Source organism: Vicia villosa, unplaced genomic scaffold, assembly GCF_029867415.1.
Source record: "Vicia villosa cultivar HV-30 ecotype Madison, WI unplaced genomic scaffold, Vvil1.0 ctg.001605F_1_1, whole genome shotgun sequence".
NCBI lineage: Eukaryota > Viridiplantae > Streptophyta > Magnoliopsida > Fabales > Fabaceae > Vicia > Vicia villosa.
The window spans coordinates 61,768-84,191 of record NW_026705673.1 but is presented as its reverse complement, the minus strand read 5'-3'; the positions used below and the strand labels follow the sequence as shown (position 1 = coordinate 84,191).

General features: G+C 34.4%; 1 protein-coding gene across 1 annotated transcript; it reads right to left on the bottom strand.

Annotated features, from left to right (window-relative positions):
- Positions 1–14,212: 14,212 nt before the first annotated feature.
- LOC131635987 (serine carboxypeptidase-like 51) lies at positions 14,213–18,369 on the bottom strand. Its single transcript, XM_058906621.1, has 13 exons — positions 18,125–18,369; positions 17,930–18,024; positions 17,735–17,842; positions 17,223–17,472; positions 17,016–17,059; positions 16,522–16,589; positions 16,297–16,402; positions 15,914–16,128; positions 15,742–15,811; positions 15,442–15,492; positions 15,132–15,184; positions 14,913–15,045; positions 14,213–14,582 (listed from the first exon to the last, which is right to left on the bottom strand). Exons 1-13 carry the CDS (start codon positions 18,249–18,251, stop codon positions 14,514–14,516), a joined length of 1,389 nt encoding a protein of 462 aa, XP_058762604.1. The 5' UTR covers positions 18,252–18,369; the 3' UTR covers positions 14,213–14,513.
- Positions 18,370–22,424: the final 4,055 nt, after the last annotated feature.

Genomic DNA, 22,424 nt, shown 5'->3' with positions numbered 1-22,424 from the left:
TGAATTTATGCTGAATAAGAACTCGTGGCATAGAAGTAGTCCCGTGTCTTATCTGCTAAAGCTAATCACGGACTCAAGTTTACTCCGTCCGTCAAATAGTTTCTTGGCAAATGCGATATTGATAGATGTTATAATTTAAAAACACTTTGTTTTATTATGCTTTAAATGTTTTATCATGCTTTAAAATGTTGGAATATTCTTTCTTCTTTTTTGGAATGTTATATCTTTTATCACATTATATTTACGTTCTTAATGATGTAAGAAGTAACAATATCAAAACTCAAAATATCATAAGAGGTGATAGTACAAGAAAATAAAAACAGCTTATAAAAAACAAAATTTCTAAAGAAATCTTTTTAAAATCATAATAAATATAATCAATTTTTTTTTTGACTTATCACCACTGATATAATCCTGTTCGGGAGTCAATTCTGGCATCAAGTAGTTTCAGCCCCCTCCGATCGAAATTGCGGGAGATCAAACCGTAATCCTTTCTATCAAATTCAGCGTCAATCACCACTGAACCAACTAGGTTAAAAATAGAATCAAATTTAATTATGAGATATCAAAATATTTTTAGTTGTCAATGACCTTTACACTTTAAGGTACTTCAATTATAACACTTTGCTTTATTATGTCTTGAAATGTTGGAATGTTTTTTCTTCTTTTTTGGAATATTATAGTATCTTAATTATGCTTTCAAATGTGATTATGGGATATCAAAACTTTTAATGGTCCATGACCTTTACACCATAAGATGATTTTTTTTTTTTAATAACAAGTTTTTAAAAAAAAATTCAAAAATAACAAACTTTTCAAAAAAAATTACAAAAATGGCAATTTTTTGCTATTTACACCACGTTGTCGCCTGGGAGGTGGCGACAACAATCAGCCCAAAGAGTAATCGCCAGTGGGCCTGGCGAATTCCTTCTAAAATCAGGTACTGTCGCCACCCGCCCGGCGACAACACCCCCCTTTATTTTATTTTCATTTTTTTCAATTATTTTTTTTATTAACTATCTTTTCTCATTTATTTTTTTTAACTACAATTTTTCCATTATTTTTTTATACTGTTTTTTTATCTTTTTTTTTAATTATTTTTTAAATTTGTTATTTTTGTGTCTTTTTTAAAAATTTATTTTATTGAATGAAAAAGAATTACAGCCACGTATCATATATTGTTTCATGTTTCGTCAAACAGAAAAAGAATAAGAGAAAAAATATTTTCAATGAGATTCATTTATAAAATATTTCCTCTCAAAATTGGGAAAAAGTATGAATGAAAGATATCCATTTTAATAAATATTTCCCCTCGAAATTGAAGAATAAAAAAAAGAATGAAAGATAGATAAAATAGAAAATGGAAAAAAATTAATACATCATTTTTCATTCTTATATATGAATATTTCTGTAATTTGTGAAATGCATGTCTTTCTTTTCACTCATTATTTAAAACAATCAGTCCAACAGTGTAATTTGTATTCAATTTTATTTTAGAAAAGACATATTTTTAGAATAACAATATTTTGATGTTCAGTTATTTTTTCAAAAATAACAAATTTAAAAAATAATTAAAAAAAAGATAAAAAACAGTATAAAAAAATAATGGAAAAATTGTAGTTAAAAAAAATAAATGAGAAAAGATAGTTAATAAAAAAAATAATTGAAAAAAATGAAAAAAATAAATAAAGGGGGTGTTGTCGCCGGGGGGGTGGCGACAGCACCTGATTTTAGAAGGAATTCGCCAGGCCCACTGGCGACTGCTCTTTGGGCTGATTGTTGTCGCCATCCCCCCTGGCGACAACGTGGTGTAAATAGCAAAAAATTGTCATTTTTGTAATTTTTTTTAAAAGTTTGTTATTTTTGAATTTTTTTTAAAAAAAACTTGTTATTCAAAAAAAAATTCCCATAAGATTTTGAAAAACTCAAGAGAGCGAGAATTTGAATTTATGCTGACTATTTTAGAAACTTCCTCATACATCATTTTTCAAAGAGCCTTTAATCTTTTGAATAAATCAATCAAATTCATAAACATTTTTATATTTGTCTCACCAACAAATATTCTTTAGCTATTATCCTTATTATAATAATAATAATAATAATAATAATAATAATAATAATAATAATAATAATAATAATAATAATAATTATTATTATTATTATTATTATTATTATTATTATTATTATTATTATAATTATAATAATTTTTTCTCTATCTCTTCAAACAACATTAGAATTCATCTTGTCATTGTTGAAGAACAAAGTATTTACTTGTTTCTTTATTTTTTATTTTTTTCAAATTTACAAAAGATTTGTTGCTAGTATTGTGCAGAATTGCAAGAATGTGAGTTTCTATCTAAGTTTGATACAAAATCAAGATAAGAAACTTAAATTCAGAAAGAAAATATTTGAATTTAAATCCTATAGCAATTCAAGTGTGTCAAAAATAGTAGCATCTAGAGCGATGACTCAATTAAGTCCCTCACCATGAATCATGTTTAACGATCATTAAATTAAATAAGTTGACAAATTTTATCATACACCATACTATATTGAATCTCATTTTCTTCTTGTATCTTCTCTCCTTCTTTTGAGTTTCATCCGTTTCCGGTACCACATGACAACAACAACTCCCAGGATCATCAACACATATCTTATTGTTTCTACTAATATTTGAATTCCAACATCACAACCATTCAATCCCTTTTTACCCATCAGTCTTTTACGGTAGATTTGGATCTTGAGAAAATGTATTTTCAAAATAAAATAAAAAATTCCAGAAAAATTTATTGGAGAAGATGACAATAACTATACACTTGAAAAATTCTTAACTTGTAAATGAGTTTTTTTTCTCACACTAATAATGATATAGGTATTTTAAAAAACTTTGCAATTGTATTGTTTTTTTATTCTAAACTTTGATTTTTATTCACAAGTGCTTATATGGTGAAATGATTTTGGGCCCTTTTAGATTATGGCATCTGAAATTGAAACACAACCTATGAAATGAAAATACGATTTGTTTCTACACATGAGATGAAAATGGTAAAAAAAAAACATTAAAATTTTGATGTTCTGCCCGTGAAAGTCAATTTCATTCTCCCCAATCCCAAATTTACACCAATAAAGTTATGTTTTTTATGGTAGAAAAAGATCAATTTATGGGTAACTATTTGTAGACCGTGGAGAAAGGTCAGGGAGAATGCAGACGATTGGGAGAGATATTTGTTGAGAGAGATAAAGAGAGTGAATAGACTGCGGTAAAGAATTTTTAGATCATGTATGTTTGTTTAATCCAATGGTCCATTTAAGTGGTACATAAGTGAGAGACTTAATTGAGCCATCACTCTAGAAGTCACCTTGAAAACTACTTGATTGATTTACATTTTGATCTAATACTCTCAATAAATAAAATATGTAAGATATATTTCTCACTAGTTCTCGACTTTTTATGATTATATAATTTTAACTTAGACCTTGTCTTTTATTTTTCTTTTCTCTAAACTTTTTTATAGATTATAAATATTCATAAGAATCATAACGAAGACTTTTGTCATATAATTTGATGTATATTGAACATAGTTGTCTATTTTTTAACTACCTCTTTGAAAATTGTGAAAGAATGTCGTCAATCATTTTGGATTGCTAGAGACCGTCAACCTCATTATTCAAAATGAAATTCCTTTTAAATAACTGAAGATGTTTTATTTTGATAAGAAATGATTTATATCAAAAGAAACATAGTATAGGGATACTCTAACCCACAACCAAAGAAAGTTATCCCCTCGTTATAGGACAATTTAAAGGAGAGGTAAACCAATCGTAAAATTTATAGACACAGGTGGAATCACAACTCAAACCTATCCACTTCCACGACATAATTTTAATGGACAACATTCAATTCTCAAAATTGAAAACTCTATCTTGAAATATAATGACATTCCTCACCAACCAAATCACACCGATTTTGGTTTACATGTTCTCATTCTTCACCTGATGACAACTCAAAATAAAACTCGGAAAGCCATCAAAATATGGTCCATCATGGCACCCCACCTACTCATCTACAGTTTCCCAAATCCTTTTTGACATCACACATGATTTGAATAAATGTGTATTGTCTTCATCTTCCTGGAAGCTAAAAGCTCAACATTTATATCTATCACTAACTAAAATACCTCTTTTGTATAATTGGTCTCTCGTTGGTAATCGATTGAGAATCACCCTCCATCCAAAAACGAGAATATTAGAAGGAACCTTTAATTTCCATAGGTTCCGCATAGATGTTTTCACTATTATTGTAACCTCTACAAGGATGATATCAAAGACTTCATAACAAGACTTTACTGAAAAAATCTCCTGATCATCCGCCAAGGAATTGCTTCTACCAAGGAATTGTCCATGTTAATGACTGACTTTCAATTTCAAACCCTTCCTAATAGCCAACATCTGACACAGAAGAGAAAGGATCAACAACATGTTTGAACGCATCCATGAATACATCCTTCAACGCTTGATTGCCTAGCCAATTTCTAAACCAAAAGGAGATACAACTTCCTTCTTTCAACCTGCAAAAGATTTTGTTAGAGAAAAAACCTGCCCTACATCACTCTTAAAACTCACCGTTAAGAGATCCTGCCACCAAATAAATTCTCTTTTACTGACCATCATGCCATCATTGAAAAACATCTTCAATGCCAAATTATGATACCTATGCATCAAAATCCCATTCCATAAAGCATTCTTATCCTTTAATATTCTCCACTTCCAATTGAGCAAAAGAGGTATATTAAAAAGTTCTAAGTTTTTTTATACTGAGTCCCCCACATTCTTTAGGTTTGCATACAAAGTCCCAACTACCCAATGGATCGACCTCTTAATATCATACCCTCCCCATAAGAAAATAGATTGAATCTTTCTAATCTCTTTCAAATCCCTAATCGAGACTTAGTAAAAAGACAAAGTGTATATTGGAATTGAATTCAAGACAGTGTTAATCAGCACTACCCTCTCTTCTAAAGTAAGATATCTACTTCTCCAAGATGTCAATCTATTTCTGATGTTGCTAATGACATCCTTCCCCATATGCAATTTTCAAGGACTATCACCAACTTTCACCCCTAAAAACTTTAAGGGTTAAGATGTTGAAATATGCCTTTGAATGCTGCATTTTTTAGTTTGAATACGATGAGAGAGAGTATTATTTTATTGTTAGTGGACAAGTTAGTTTCCTATTTTTTCATCATACTAGTAAATTTCCTATCTGTGTTCCACTTAGTTAGTAGTGGTTGCTAGAATTATGGAGCACTATTTCCATTCAGTTTTTATTTTTCTTGTATTTAAACAATAGTTTCTCATTAAATAAAATTAGCTTTGCACCAATACTTTATGCACACTCCTTCTCTGCCATTTTCCTTTTCTTATTCAAAACAAAAATCTATAGTTGGTATCAAGAGCTCTCTTCTTGAGCGACATGTCAAATTGATACAGATTCAAGTTTTTCAAAAGTTGATCCTCCTCTTTTTGATAGGTACAACTATAATCTTTTGGAATTAAGAATGAAGTCTTACCTTGAATCTTTATACCTCTAGGAAGTCGTAGAAGAGGATTATGAAGTTCCCCCACTGCGGAATAATCCTTCTATGACTCAAATAAAATATCACAAGGAGAAAAAAATAAGAAAGGCAAAGGCAAGATAATGTTTTTTTTCTTCTGGTGTTTCAGAAACAACTTTCACTAGAATCATGACCCTCAAAACATCAAAAGGAAGATGCAACTCTTTGAAGGAAGAATATTCAGGAGACGAGAGAATTTAAAGAATTCAAGTACTGAATTTAATGAGAGAATTTGAATTGGAAAGAATGAAAGAGTCAAAGACATTCAAAGAATACTCAGACTAAGTGTTTCCAATATATTATGCAGAACTAACTTTGTTGATTCCAAATTTGTTGAATTTGTTTTAGTTACAGTGCTGGAAAGATATGAGGCATCTCTAGCCTCTTTAGAGAAAATAAAGGATCTTTGTAAGATTACCTTAGCAGAAGTTATAAATGCCTTGCAAGCCTAAGAGCAGCGAAGGCTTATGAGGCAAGATCATAGGGTTAAAGGTGCTTTACCATCCAATAGCCATCAATCAAACTCTATGAAGAACCATCCAACAAGTAGTGAAAATGCTACAAATAGATATAATAAAGGAAAGGATAAAAAGAAAAGTCATCCTACTTGTTAACACTGCAGAAAATGGGTCACCCACCACTTAAGTGTTCGAGAAGGCTTGATGAAAAGTGCATCAAGTGCTACGTGATGGGTCATGAAGATGTGAACTATAGAGCTAAAATTCAACAAGTTGCACTTGAAGTAGAAAATTCACAATAGGAGGAGGAAGACCATCTCTTTGTTGCAATATGTTTTCAAGCAATTACTCACGTAAATCATGGATGATAGACAGTGTTTGCACAAACCACATGACTTACGACAAAAATTTGTTCAAGAAATTGGAGGGCAGCAAAGTCAAATGGATCAAAATTGGAAACGGTGAACACATTCCAGTTAAAGGAAAATGAACAGTAGCTATAACAAGCTACTCAAGTAAAAAAATCTCAGCCATGTTCTATAAGTATCCGAAATTAATCAAAACTTTCTTAGTATTCGACAACAACTTGAAAAAGGATACAATGTTAGTTTTGAAGATAAAAATTGTATAATCAAGGACCCAATAAACCAAAAAATGTTCAAAGTCAAAATGAAATGCAAGAGCTTTTCATTTGATCCAAAAAAAAGGAGCAATGTGATTTTTCACTACAACAACTGAAACTGATCTTTGGAATTGGTACAAAAGATTGAGCCATTTACATCATTTGGGAATGAAATATATGCTGAAAAATCAATTGGTTCATAGAGTTCCTTCTTAAACAGAAAATTTAACCGAATGTAAAGATTGCCAATTTGGAAAGCAAACAAGGAAGCTATTTTCTGCAAGTAGCTGGAGGGCAAACCAGAAGCTCCAACTTATTCACACGGATCTTGCTGGACCCCAAAGAACTCTTTCACTAAATGTGAGTCTTTATTATATTTCTTTTATTGACAATTTTATCAGAAGTATTAATAGTGTTTTGGTATTTCAAACTTATGTTAAAAATCAAAGCAATTGCCGTATTTAAATTTTGAGGATAGATAATGGGAAAGAGTATGTATAGGAAAAAGTATGTATCAAATTAGTTTCAACAATTTTGTGAAGAAGCAGGGATTGAGCATCAATAGACATCCCCTTACTCTCCAAAAAAAAAAAGAGTAAGTGAAAGGAAAAATAGATCAACCATGGAGATGGCTAGGTGTATGCTTCATAAAAAAGAATTGCCAAAGAAGTTGCTAAAGCTGCAAGTACTATTGTTTTTAATTCAAAACAGAACACGAGCTTTGCAGAATCAAACTCCATTTGAGATCTGATTTGATTTTAAACGTTCTCTTACATTTTTAAAAGTATTTGGTGGTTTATTCTACTTACATTTTTGTCAGGTTAAACATGCAAACTTAAAAAAAAGGGCTGAACTTAGAATATTTATTGGCTACAACACAATTTCAAAAGCTTACAAATTTTTTCATCCTCGTATTGATTTTTTTTGTAAGTAGAGGCGTTCACTTCACGGTGGATGAAAATTGGTGTTGGAGAGTTCCAAAGAAGAATCATAATGATTTATTGGAGCTTGAAGATAACATAGATGACCTACCATTTCATAATAGAAAGCTAGTCTTTGATATATATATATATCAAAGAAGCAACGCAACAATGTGTAACATAGATGTATTTGAACCCACCAATTTTAAACAAGTAGTCATAGAGGAGAATGCATAACTACGATGCAGTAGGATCTATCCATGATCGAGAAAATTTTAACTTCGAAGTTGGTTCCAAGTCCTCATGATATAAAGGTTATTAGAGTGAAATGTTTATTTAGAACAAAATTCAGTCTCGAAGGCTTTATAAACAAACAAAAAGCAAGACTTGTTGTGAAGGACTATTTTCAAATATTTGCAATTGACTGTTAAGATACTTTTGCTCCTAAGCAAGGCATGAAACAATAAAGATACTATTTTTCATTAATGGACAACAAGGGTGACAAGTGTTTCATATGGATGTTAGGTTAGTTTTACTTAATGATTTTCTACTAATAGGAGATATATGTTGAGCAACCACAAGGTTTTGTGATCAAAGGCCAAGAAAAAGTCTACTTGCTTAAAAAGGCTCTATATGACTTAAAGCAAGCCCTAAGAGTTTGATAAAACATAGTTAATCATCATTTGCTGCGCTTGAACTTTAAAATGAGCCTATATGAAGCTAAACTTTATACAAGCATGATGTTGATATTTTAGTAACAGGAAGCAACGTAGCATTAGTTATAGAATTCAAACAAGAAATGAAAGAAGTCTTTGAGATGACTGATCTCAATTTTATGATTTATTTTTTGGTATGGAAATCACTCAAAAGAAGAATTAGATTTTTATTTGTAAGAAAAATGCAAAAGAGATTTAAAAAAATTCAACTTGATGAATGCAAAACAATGAACACTCCTATGATTCTAAAAAAGAAGTTCATAAAGGAGGATGAAGTTGATAAAGTTGATGAAACTCATTTCAAAAACTTGATTGGGTGTTTAATGTACCTTACATCTACAAGGTCCGACATCTTATTCTTAGTGAGTTTATTGTCAAGGTTCATGCATTGTGCTAGTAAAATGCACTTGAAGACAACAGAAATAGTTGTAAAATACATTAAAGGAAGTGACCATTATGGAATCAAGTACAAAAAGGTCAGAAACTTCAAATTATTTGGCTATTCATGCAGTGATTAGGATGGTAGCTTGGATGATATGAAGAGTACGTTAGGATATTGTTTCAAATTTCAATATAGGTTCAAGTACTTTCTCTTAGTGTTAAAAGAAGTAAGAAGTTGTAGCTTTGTCAACAACAAAAGCTGAGTTTGTAGCTGCATCAACAACACTAAAATAAGCTATTTGGCTAAGGAATATCTTAGCATATTTGAGTCTGAAGCAAGAGCAAAGTACACAAATTGTTATTGATAATCAAATCCCTATTTCAATCTCATTAAACTCAATAGTTCATAGGAAGACCAAACAGTTTAATATCAAGATATTTTACTTAAGATAAGTGCAAAAAAATGACAATGTGAGTTTGGTTTATTGTAAAATAGAAGATGCAAGAAAATGACAATGTTTGCTAAGTTGTTTCCACCTAGTAAATTTGAATTTTTAAGAAAAAGTTAGGAATTTGCATCCTACGAGGCAAAGAGGAGTGTTGAAATATATTTTTAGATGCTTTATTTTTTAGTTTGAATAAGTCAAGATAAAATATTTATTATTTTATTGTTAGTGGAAAATTTAGTTTTCTATTTTCAGTTATTATAAGGAAAAAAATATTTTTTAGATTCATTGAATAAATGATGTATCCGGTCATTATTATATATCAGATACATCAATTGTTCAATGAACCTAAATTCTTTTTGTTGGTTTTAATAATGACTAGAAGGTGTAATTAGTTTCCTATTTATGTTCCACTTAGTTAGAAGTGATTGTTAAAATTATGAAGAACTATTTCTCATTTAGTTATTATTTTTTCTTATATTAAAACATTAGTTTCTCATTAAATTAAAATAAGCTTTGCAGCAATACTTTCTGCACTATTTTCCATTTTTTATATTAAACATAGTCGATCTATCTTTAAACTACGTCTTCGAAGATTGTGAGAGATTATCGTCAATCAATTTTGATTGCTAGAGTTCGCCAGTCTCATTATTTAAAATGAAGTTCTTATTAAATAACTTATTATATGTTTGTTGAAAATATAGACACAATATTCACATTGATAAGTCTCTCTTATTATTTAAAATGAATTTTTTTAACAATTTGATTATCTCGGATGAGTTTAAGGTGAATGAAGTGACAAATGTGTTTACTACAAGTTTGAAAACGGAATTTGAGCTATCATATATCTATATGTAGACGAAATGATCATATTTGGTACAAACATTCATGCCATAAATAATGTGAAATCGTTATTGTGAAATAAATTAGAAATGAAAGACCTTGGAGAAGTGAGTGTAATCCATGGTATTAAGATTACTAGGTTAAAAAAGAGAATTTTTACATATTAATCTCACAATGTTGAAAAGATCTTAAAGAAATATTATTAATTTGACTGTAAACTTGTTTGCACCCCATATGATACAAGTGTTACTCTTTAAGAACACTAGTAATATAGTAAGATGTAGTGATATATTTATAACGACCCACAAGGGACAATTAGATCTTACCACCCACAAAAGGCGACATGATCATATTGCCTATAAGGTGAAGATATCGCCCACGACATGCCCCACTCGCCCAATATAGGAAAACATGGGAAGCGACACGTCTCTGTAAGAGATAATGAAGAAAAGGGGTAAAAGGAATAACTCATATCTCCCATGGAAATAAGGATTCAACGCTCCACTACCATTACTAGAGCGGGCAATTACTATTTCCAAGAAACCCCAAATACATAGCTTTTCATCCTCGTGAGCTTGCTCTAACCCCATAGAAAACACCTCAGAAATAAGGTTTCTCACCACTGTGAGTTTGCCCAAACCACATCAAACTCTAAAGCCTCTGGCAACCCCTACCCGCGTAGGGTTGCTACACATTTGTACTTTTTTAGCAAGTATAGTGGCACCCACAATGGGGTTTTGGTAAAACTAATATGGGCCACACCTTCCATTATTACCATACTTTCACTGCCTTCTCTCGAAAATGGACAAGAAATATCCAAGCTTCATGGTTAACACCATTGCCGTAGGTTTTGCCGGCGAATGAAATTACAGTTCCTCCTGGAGAAAATACCTTAGGCAGATGTTGGATGCGAATGTAATATCTTGAGGTATCTCCAAAGTCACGCGAAATGTAATTGGGTCTAGAATCATTTTCCTAGTAGTGACGCCATCGGAGCCTACCCTTACGACAACGACTCCATTTAGTTGGGTCTAGAATTGGTTTTACTGTTAAGTATGTTGAACTTCCATAGGAAGATCCTTTACGTCTCTCAAGGCAATATAAGTATGTTGGACTTCAACAGGAAGATCCTTGCCGCCTCTAAAGGTAATCTAAGTATGTTGGACTTCAACAAGAAGATTCTTGCCACCTCTTAAGGCAATACAATTATGCTAGACTTTAACGGAAAGATCCTTGCCGCCTCTCAAGGTAATATAAGTATGTTGAACTTTCACAAGATAATCCTTTTCCGCCTATCAGGGAAATATAAACATGTTGGACTTCCACAGGAAGATTCTTTCCACCTCTTAAGGCAATACAAGTATGCTAGACTTTCACAGAAAGATCTTTTTCTCCCTCACGGAAAATACAAATGCGCTACTAGTGAAGGATCACCTCATCTAAACGCCTCTCCCAAGGGACTTAAGATCTCATCAGGAAAGCACATCTAAATTCATCGCTTGAGGGACTGAGAATCTCATCAGACAGGTTGAACTTAAAATTCTTGCCTAAGGGACTCGATTAAATTCTAGTCCAAGAGACTCCATTTAAAGTATCACCAGAGGGACTTGACTGAATTCTAACCTAAGAGACTCCACTTAAAGTCTCTCCTGAGAAACTTAGAGCCTCATCAAGTAGACTCATCTAAATGCCTTGTCTGAGGGACTTAGAGTCTCACCAAGTAGGCTCATATAAACGCATTGCCTTGGGGACTTAGAATCACATCAAGTATGCTCATATAAACGCCTCACATGAGGGAATTATAATCTCGTTAGACAGACCCAAATTAAAGTCTCGCCTGAGGGACTAGACTACAGTCTGGCCCAATAGGCTCCACTTAAAAGTTTTTCTTAAGGGACTCGATCAAAGTATAACTGAGAGTTTAAGCTTAAAGTCTATTTCGTGGGACTCGATTGATGTCTGGCCCGAGAGATTCCACTTAAAGTATCATCTGAAGGACTCGATTAAAGTCTGGCGCAAAAGATTCCATTTAAAGTCTCTCTTGAGGGGCTTAGAGCCTCATCAGGAAAGCTCATATACATGCCTCACTTGAGGGACATAAAGTCTCATCAAACATGCTAATCTAAACGCCTCGTCTAAGGGACTTAGAATTTCGTGAGACAGAGCCAACTTCAAAGCCTTGCCTGAGGGACTCGACTGAATTCTAACCCAAGAAACTCCACTTAAAGTCTCGCAGGAGGGGCTTAGATCCTCATCAGGAAGACTCATCTAAATGCCTCGCCTGAGGGACTTAGAGTCTCATCAAGTAGGATTATTTGAGTGCCTCACTAGAAGGACTTAGAATCCCTTTAGATAGGCATAAATTAAAAGTCTCGTCTAAGGAACTTGACTGAATTATAGCCCAAGAGATTCTGATTAAAGTCTCACATTAGGGACTTAAAGTCTCATCGGACAGGCTCATTTAAACGCCTTGTCCGAGGGACTTTGAGTCTCATTAGACATGCTCATATAAACGCTTCGTATGAGAGACTTAGATCTCATTAGACAGACTCATCTAAACATCCCGCCTAAGGGACTTAAGTCTCATCCTGTAGGGCTATCTAAGTGCATCACCTAAAGTCATAGGCTCCCCTGATGCAAAGTCATTTAAGCACTTTGCCCTTTATCAAGCCCTCGTGCTTGAGGGATTGTGTAGTAATATATTTATGAGGACCCATAAGTGGCGATGAGATCTCACTACCCACAAGGGGCGACGAGATCATATGGCCCATAAGGAAAAGATATCGCCCACGACACACCCTTCTCGCCCAAATATAGGAAAAGGAGTGAAGTGACGTGTCTAGGTCAGATATAATGCAAAAAAGGGATCAAGAGAATAAATCACGTCTCCCTTGGAAATATGGATTCAACGGTCCATTACCATTACTAGGGTGTGCAGTTGATATTTCCAAGAAACCCTAAATCCTTACCCATAGGCCTCTATAAATACCTCAACCTAAGGTTGAGGAGGACAATCCGTTATTCACCAAAAATATCCTAAATGCATAGCTTCTCACCCTCGCGAGCTTGCTTTAACACCACAAAAAACATCTCTGAAACAGGACTTTTCACTACTGTTATCTTGCCCTAACCACCGCAAACTCTAAAATCTCTAGCAACCCCAACCCGCATAGGGTTGCTACCATATGTACTTTTTTAGCAAGTACATAAGACAATATCAGTATGCGAGCATCATTGGCGGTCTTAGGCATGTCATTGATTGTATAATACCTAACATTGCCAATGTGGTAGGGTTGTTATGCAAGTCTACTAGTAGACATAGTATAGAAGAGCATTGACAAACTACTGAAAGAGTCACACGGTAACTTAAAAGGATTGTGAACCTCGTCTTACATTATCAAAAGTGTTTTGCTGATCTTGAGGGGGTACAATGATGGTGATTGGAACACCTTGTCATATGATTTCAAACAAATTAGCATTTACATGTTTAGTATAAATGAAGTAGGAGTCTCTTGGAATTCTAAGAAACAAATTATTCACGTTCTATGTTTTATGAAAATAGAAATGACTGTTGTTGCAATTGTTAGTGATAAAGTAATGACAGACTCTTACAATTGTTAGTGCTAAAGTAAGTTGGTTAAGATGATTGTTAGAAGAGATTCTCTTAAAAGAAAAATTGATGCATGTTGTCTTGATCCACTCCGATAATACCGTGACTATAATAAGCCAACTCCATTGAACTAACTTTTCTTTTAAATTATTAGTTACCTCATGTAAATTTAAGTTAAATTAAATATGAATTGTGGCATACAAATTATAATTCAAATAGAGTTCTTTAAGATGTAATTGATATATTCTTCTATCAACATTTTGTATTAAGCTCCAAAATTTTGGAATGGCATATACCTTACTCATCATACTATTATTTTCATAGTTTTGTAAAATATGTATAAACATATATTATTTTATCTTCAACCGATGTATTAATTGAATTTAATAATATAAGTTGTTGATAGAGAATTTAATGACTTTAATCTATGATATCATCCCAAAACTAAACTAGTAAATCCAAACTAATTAGACGGCTTAAAAAAAAAAAGTATTTTAAAGACTCAAAAGTGGTCGTTTGTGCTCATTATTACATTGGGATAGTCATCATTATGTTGTCAACTATCCACCTATGAAAGGTATCTTCTCATCATGAATGCCAATTGATATAATATAACTATCATTCAACCATAAAAAAATGACACACTTGCCTTGCTCAACATTTATTATTCAGAAAACAAAGACTTGCATGAATCTCCAAACTCAGATGAAAAAGTACATATGTTTATTCATTTATATACTAATAATAAGGACAAGAGAAAAGAATGACAAAAGAAACAATAAATAACACCCCTGTAGTTCTCTTCTTTTCCATGAGTTTATTGCTGTTCTTCTTTTCCTGATCCACAATGAATTTTTCTTTCTTTAATTTATTCTACAGATAGTACTGTTCTTTTTCTCTTTTCAAGCAGCTGGTGAGTCTGTAATTGAAGCTATCATTCCTAATGCAACACAAGGCTGATCAGTAGGTACCTACATCAAGCATCAACAACCAAACAAATCATAAATAAAATTAATGAACTCTACTCACTCACTCAATCAATCACAGAACAAAATCAAACATGGTCAGAAAGACAGATTATTTTATTTTGCTCAAGAGTTTCAAAAGTAAGAACACACTGTCACTGGTCAGTACTGTATTTTATATATATTCTGAAAATGATGGTACATGTTGATTATAATAAATGCCTTTGTCTCACTTTTTTCTTTATACTGTAATTTCTTATATTATTTTCATTTTTCAGTACCTTATGATTTACTAATGAATGAAAACTTATGCAAGTTGTTTAAATGTTGACTTACAAAATGGCCAGCTCCAAGAATCCAATAGAATTGTAGGTTTTTGTAGGACCTAAAAAAGCCTTTGGTTGTTTTGTTATTTCCACAGTAGAGGGCTGTTCTGTCTTTCCCTAAGAAATTTTTAAGTCCTTCCCACCTATACATAATAAAGAAAAGAGAATTAACCTTTGGTAGCAATTAGCAGGAAAGTAAGAAAGAAAAAGAGAGAAAAAGAATGCATACTTGAGTTTTCCAACCCAAGCTTCAGTCCCTTTGGTAGCACAAATCAGATCAACCTATAATAATAAGATACTCTATGAAGTTATTGCTTATATTAAAAAACACATCAAGTAAAAGTGTCATATATGATTAAACGTAAAGAAAAATCATGTTTGTCCAATCAGGTAAACAAGAAAATTTGATTACTTTAAGACCAAGTCAACATGTCAAACAATTGGAGTAGAATATAAGTATATGTATATATGTATACAATTAAGTATTCTTATCTATTTTCTTATTATTATTGAAACTAACATTGGAAAGGAACTCTTACCTGTCCATTGTACACGGTGACATTGACTCCTTTAGTCAATAGCTCATCAACCTGCAAATTTTTAACACTAAATGACATCAAAAATCCAAGAAAAAAAATGAAAAAGTTTGTACAATTGTGAAAATTAGTAATAATCAATTGATCAGTCACTCGAGATTAGTATCTGCGTTACACATTTCCATCCAGAAATATGTTTGTATATACTAGATCTTATTTTAAGCTCGAACATTTATGATATGATATATGGATTTAAATTGAAGTTTAAAATTAAAATAAAACCATAGTTAAAAAACTTCTTACCTCATCAATTCTTGGCCTCATAAAATCACCTGCAAGATAGGTGAAAACTTTATCGGCCTGCCCTCCCCATCTGATATCAAATACACAGTTATTAAGCAATCATGTGATGAATTTTTTGCAATGAAACTGTGAACAAAACTTATGATTCGTGATTAAGGAATTATAGATTTACGTGACATTCTCGGGGATGATCTTTAACTTCTTCTTTATAACACCATTTAGTAAAGTGCCAAGATCATTATCACCACCGGGAGTATAAGATCTTGTCCTTTTGGAAGTAAGATACTTGGAGTACCGGTTTATTGATGTTTCTTTGAATAATCCCAGATTCAATGCTGATATGGTTGCTGAATCACTTCCCTCATCCAACAAGAAATTGTAAAAATCCTATATTCAACAAAAGAAAATCATACTTTTTTACGTTAGAGCTATTAAGCATTGACGCCATACACGACACTCACACTGGCAGGTCAACACCGATAATAATTTGAGAAAACAAATTGGTTAGAGAAAGAACTCATTTAAGGGAAAAATAGAAGTTGAATGAAAAGTTACCACATTGTTGCTGCTAGCAGAAATCTCTGACTCAAGGTCACCCCATGTGTCGGTTGCCTCAACGAATTTACCATCTTCAAGTTGCTTCTTGATCTTTTGAGCTAAACTGATCTCCAAAATATGTGTATTAGATAAGAGAGAAAATGGTCATTCTATAAATTATAGAATAACACTTTTTGCTGTGCATTTTGTTTCTCTATTTGAGAAAATGGTAAACATATTTACCTGTTTGATTTTTCCAGTCCATTCTCATCAAGTCTTGAGACGTCTTTGAGGAGAGGACCCCATGAAAACTGCAAATTCAGATCAAACATGAAATTTGTATAAGTTCAAATGGTTTTAGCTTGTGTTTGGGTTTTGTGGTGAAAATGTAAAATTGATTCAGACTAAAAGTGAGTAGCCGGTAAAGTGATTTATGTTTGGATAAATTCTTGCAAAATGACTTGAATTCAGTGTAAAAATCACGTTTATACTCAAAAGTTACTAATCCTAACTTCAATTAAAATCGACTATGAAAAGCAGAATCAATTTTATTCGAGAGCAACCAAACATACACTTAAATTGCAAATCACAACCCAATTACAGCTGCAATATAACGATTTTAGAGCACACCAGTATCATTTTACTGTAATATAAAAAGTTTGCACAGTAGCCACAACTACAATTTAAAACCAATGTTCAATAAAATAAACTTATTGGTAGAACAATTTATCACACACCACAAAATCTTCTGGTGAGATCCAACTGTCTCCTAATGCCACACCTACACAAGAAAAAGATTCCCAAAATCATAAATTTCTTCAAGTTAAAAAATATTTTAATACAAAATAATTTCCTAACTAACGGAGAAAACAAGTTAACTAATCCCATTCACCAATCTGAGATCTGGCAAATGAAGAGAGAACAGTTCAAGACAAAACTCTTACCTCCAAGTGTAAGCTTCAATCTCTTGTCTTCAATAGCTTTAAGAGCAGATAATCCAAGAGTGACAGCAAATTTTCCACCATAGGATTCTGCCACAATGTACAGAGGACTCTTTTGGAGTTTTTCATCATTATTGAATAATTTAATTAACAAGGTTGTCAAATCTGTGGCTGCTTCCACATCTGTTTTCACAAAAAGTTTTTCATTTTTTTCATCCTCCACAAAACTGTATCCTGTTCCAACTGGATTGTCCTGTGTTATTAAGATAATAGTGATTAGAATTTAGAACCACATAGTAAAAAAAAAGATTTTAATTTCGATGAAAACAATCACTATCAAAAGTTTTATTATCTCAACAAATCACAACCAATCATATATTCAAAAGCATTTTTAATTTTGACTATTACAAAAAATAATAAAAATCTAAAAGCAAATGTTACAGCAAAGCAAAGCAAAAGAAAAAGTCCATGTTCATGTTCATGATGGATGATGGATGAATTATAGGAGTGATTACCACAAACAAGAGATCTGCTTTTAACAACCATGTTGAATTCCTTGGTTTCAAGTTAGTATCCAAAGGTCCAACCTCTTCAAAATTTCCAATTCCAACTCCAGAAGCACCCTATTCAAAGTTTCAAAAATCTCATCAAACACAAAACACATAAAATGATTGTTCTTATTCAAAATTCGCATTTTTTTTTCTACTCACAGGCCCGCCCTGCAACCACAGAATAATTGGCCATGGCTTGGAAGGATCTTCTACTCTGTAAGGACTCTTATAATGCCACCAAAACATATGCGCTTCTGCAATAACAATAACAGCAATGAAATTTACTAATGAAATTCACTCTAACTTTTTCACAAACACAAGCTATGCAATAACAAAAAATGAGAGAAAACTTACTGGGTCTGACTTGAACGTAACCCCATTCTTCTGAATCATCTTGGTTTTTGAAAGACGTTACGTTTTGAAGAAGGAAAAGGGAAGAGAGAAGGAGAAGAATGATATGGAAATGAAGAAGGTTTTCCATTGGAAACGTAGAAGAAAGAGAAGAGAGTGTTGGTTTATATATAGTGAAGAATGAGTGAAGAGTGTTTTGGGAGTATTTGAATGATACGGTGGTCAGAGCAGGGGATGGAAGCAGAGGAAAATCAGTAAATTTGCAGATAAGCTTAATACTACTACTTTTTTATCCCCTAAAGTCACGCTTTAAGTTTGAAAATACTGTGCACTACATTTAATCTCAAATTATATATTTTTTAATTTGTTAAATAATTAATATATTTGTTTCATATATGATTATATATGTTTGGTATTTAATAAATTTTAAAAAATGATATTTTTTATAGTAAGAATCTAGGGTATTTTTTTACAAAAGGATTTTTGTGATGAAAAATTCTAAAAATAAAAGGAAATTAGTTACACAAATTTCAAAACATTTTTTTAAAGTAAATGTATCAATTTTATAAACTTTTATTTATTTTTGAGATTGAACCGAGGATGTATAGTAGAAGGACTTTTATTGTCATTGCATGAATGTAATTAGGGGTGGCAAAACAGGCCGCCCGCCCCGCCCTGCCTTAAGCCCGCTAAAAAATGAGTGGGGCGGGTATGTCCGTCAAGTGAAATGGGCATAAAAATCATGCCCGCCCCACCAAGATGGCGGGTGGCGGACGGCGGGCTTGCCCGCCCATTTTTATTTATATTTTTTTTCATTTTTTTAATAGATTAATATGTTTATTTTTTCCTTTTAATTAAACTTTTCACTTATTTTTTAAAATAATTTTTTATAAAAGCTAACTATTTAACAATTTTTACTTATAAAAATATTACATATATTTACAAATAAATATATAAAATAAACCATCAAGAATTGTAATTACTATAATTAACTAAAAAAGAGAGAATTTTGGAGGATGGGCGGGCTTTGGCGGACAGCGGGCTTTGGCGGGGCGGACTATGGAAGGCGGCGGGCTTTGACGAGCGGCGGGCCTAAAATTCAAACCCAACCCGCCATTTTTTAGCGGGTGCGCGAGCCACGGCCTGTTTTGCCGCCCCTAAATGTAATTACATGAAGATCATTTATCACATTCAATAGTTAAGATTTAATCCTATTATCTCTTATTTGAATTTCTCCTATTTGATGTATCTCCGAAGATAATATATGTAGTTCTTTGACATAGAATATTTGTTCATATTTTATAAGGGTGTTTTTATTTGATGTATCTCCGAAGATAATATATGTAGTTCTTTGACATAGAATATTTGTTCATATTTTATAAGGGTGTTTTTGTTTCAAGGATTAAAATTATAATCCTTGGAATATTATTTTTGGGAATATTATTACTGAGAATTTTATTCACATATGTATTTGGTGAGTAATATAATTTTTTTTTGAGAATGTTTATGAAATATATTTAATTTAATCTTTAAAATAAAAAATAAATAAATTAAAATGTTTGTGAATGAGAAGTTATGGGTGGTTACTTCTTATGAAAATTTCTTTATCAACCCCCATGTCTTCTTGGTCACCTCTGGTGAAAAACCCAAACTACCCCTAACTTCGGAAATGCATTTCCGAAATGCAAGAAAAAGGTGTTTTCGGAGATGCATCTCCGAAAGCGCCTTTTTTTTTTGAAAAAATTGTCTTATTTCGGAAGTTCATTTCCGAAAACAGCATTTCGGAAATGAACTTCCGAAATAATGCGCGTTTTGCAGATTAAGCAAAACAGCCCCCCTCCCCCTAATCATTTACCCTAATCATCATCAAACACTTCCAAACTCAAACTCTCTGCAAAAAATCTGCAAAAGCAAGTGTGAAGTAGCCAGACTCTTCTTCCAAACTCAACCAAACTCATCATCAAACACTAATTGGTAAGTTTATCATTGTTTTTTCAAGTTTTAGATCTATTTGAATAAACTCTAATAGGGTGTTTAGAAACTGAAAAAATCACATTAAGATAGGTTAGTACTGATATTAGGATGTTTAGTAGGCATAAAAGTAGTTTTGGTTTAGGTTTTTTGGGTCTGCCATTGGAGGCTGTATTGAAGGTCTACGCAGGGGTGTTTCGGAAGTTCATTTCCGAAAACACCTCCATCCCAGTTTTCGGAAATGAACTTCCGAACTGTACCAGAAGTTCATTTTTTTTTTGTTTTTTCATTTGCCTCGCATATTAATCGATTTCGATTGTTTACAGGAACATGTCAGGCAACCAACCAGCACGCATCAGACAGGGGAGAGAGTCCCAGACTGCGTCGGCTAGACGCGAGCGGGCGGCGGCGCAGCTGGCGTCGACTCAGGGACGGGGGCAGGGCCGGGGACGCCGTGTGCGAGTTCCCGTGGACGTGGGAGAGGGTACATCTGGTTCAGGATCTAGGAGTCGGCTGGCTCGGGCATCTTCTTCCCGCCAGCGAGAGGAGGAGGAGGAGGAGGAGGAGGTGGCGGCAGTGACTTACCACGAGCCGGAGGGGGTACCAGATGTTGACCCTCCAGCCGGGGAGGAGGATGAGCAGGAGGACGGCTATCCGGGAGGGCCCTTTGACACCTCTGTGCTGATTCACTACCACGATCACGTCGCTCGGCGGATTTGGGAGGGAGAGGTATTTTTTTTAATTTAACCATTTAATTGTCACCATTTTTTATAGTTTAACCGTTTATTTGTCGCTTATTTAATATATGTCGCTTATTTAATATATGTCGTTTATTTGTTTTTTTTTTTCAACAGGAGCGAGAGCCGTTGAAAATGGTGAACCACGCTCGGAAGATATTTAGTCTGTTTAAACCAACAGCTGAGTGGTTTAACGACCATGTGCGAGGTTCAGGGCTTTGCGGGCTCTGCATGACGGGTTACACCGCCATCAGCACTGGCATGCAGGGGGCATTTGTGGAACGCTGGCACAAGGAGACGTCCTCTTTCCACCTGCCGGTTGGGGAGATGACGATCACCTTGCACGACGTGCAGTGTCTTCTCCACCTGCCTATTAGGGGGCCACTGTTGCACCACTCCCGGATCCAGAGGGTCGAGGCCATTGAGTGGATGACGCTCTATTTGGGCATGGAGCACGAGGTTGCTCACTTTGAGTGCGTCACGACATCTGGGCCTCATGTCCGGTTCACCACACTGAGCACTTATTTTGAGCACCACCTGGACGCGGCTGCCGAGGGTGAGGGTGACGAGCTATTCACACAGTATCACCGCGGCTGCGCTCTATGGTGCTGGTACATGCATGTGGTAGGCGCTGCATGCTTTGTGGATAAGAGTGCCAGGTACGTCGACGTGACCTACCTCCGCTACTTCATGGACCTGGATACCGTTCACCAGTGGAACTGGGGGGCAGCTACTCTGGCATATCTCTACCAGAAGCTGAATGAGGCCTCCAACTGGAGGACGAGGCAGTTGGTCGGATCCTGCACACTGCTTACAGTACTTTTTATTTTAATACATTATCGTATTTATTTATTTATTTATGTTTCGTATTTATTTTTAATACATTATCGTGTTTCTGTTTCAGAGCTGGATCATCTCCTACTTCTCCCGCATCCACGGCTTTCACATCGATCCTGCGTACGTGGACGCAATGCCCAGGGCCGCCAGATACGCTCTCCAGAGGGAGAACGATGCGGTGGGACCATACCGTCTGTACTTGGACCGCACGATGCACGACGACGTCACCTGGAGGCCGTTCGTCGACTACGCTCAGATTGTCCCCTTTGACGGCATTGCTCTATATTCAGGCTGGTTGGCATGCGGGACCGGCATCATGGTCCGGTATCTCCCTGAGCGGTGCATGCGTCAGTTCGGATTCGTGCAGCGGATACCCAGGTCACCCTTTGAGGCAGCTCCTGGCACAGTGACCCGAGTGCAGCTCACTGCCATATTTGAGGATTGGGAGCATCATGTGGTACCGAAGGAGTACCGTCGCACTCGGGTCACCCAGGACTGGCACAGTGTGGAGGAGTACGTCACATGGTTCTACCGGGTGTCCCATCCTCTGCTGAGACCCGACGTTCCCGGCGCTCCTAGGCCAGCACATGAGGAGATCCTGGAGAACCAGCAGGCCGAGGATGACCACGCCATTGATCTCCTGCCGATCTGCCAGCGGATAGAGATGCTTGGGCGGGACGCGTTGGATCGAGGTGTCGTTCAACAGGGCGGTCCAGATGCAGTCGCCGTGATGGAGATGATCGTCACTGATGCAGGCC

Coding starts and splice junctions, on each gene's coding strand:
- LOC131635987 (XM_058906621.1), bottom strand. CDS start 18,251: ATGGAAAACCTTCTTCATTTCCATATCATTCTTCTCCTTCTCTCTTCC. Junction 18,025..18,124: donor TTACGTTCAAGTCAGACCCA/GTAAGTTTTCTC, acceptor TTGTTATTGCAG/AAGCGCATATGTTTTGGTGG. Junction 15,493..15,741: donor TGAGGCCAAGAATTGATGAG/GTAAGAAGTTTT, acceptor AAAAATTTGCAG/GTTGATGAGCTATTGACTAA.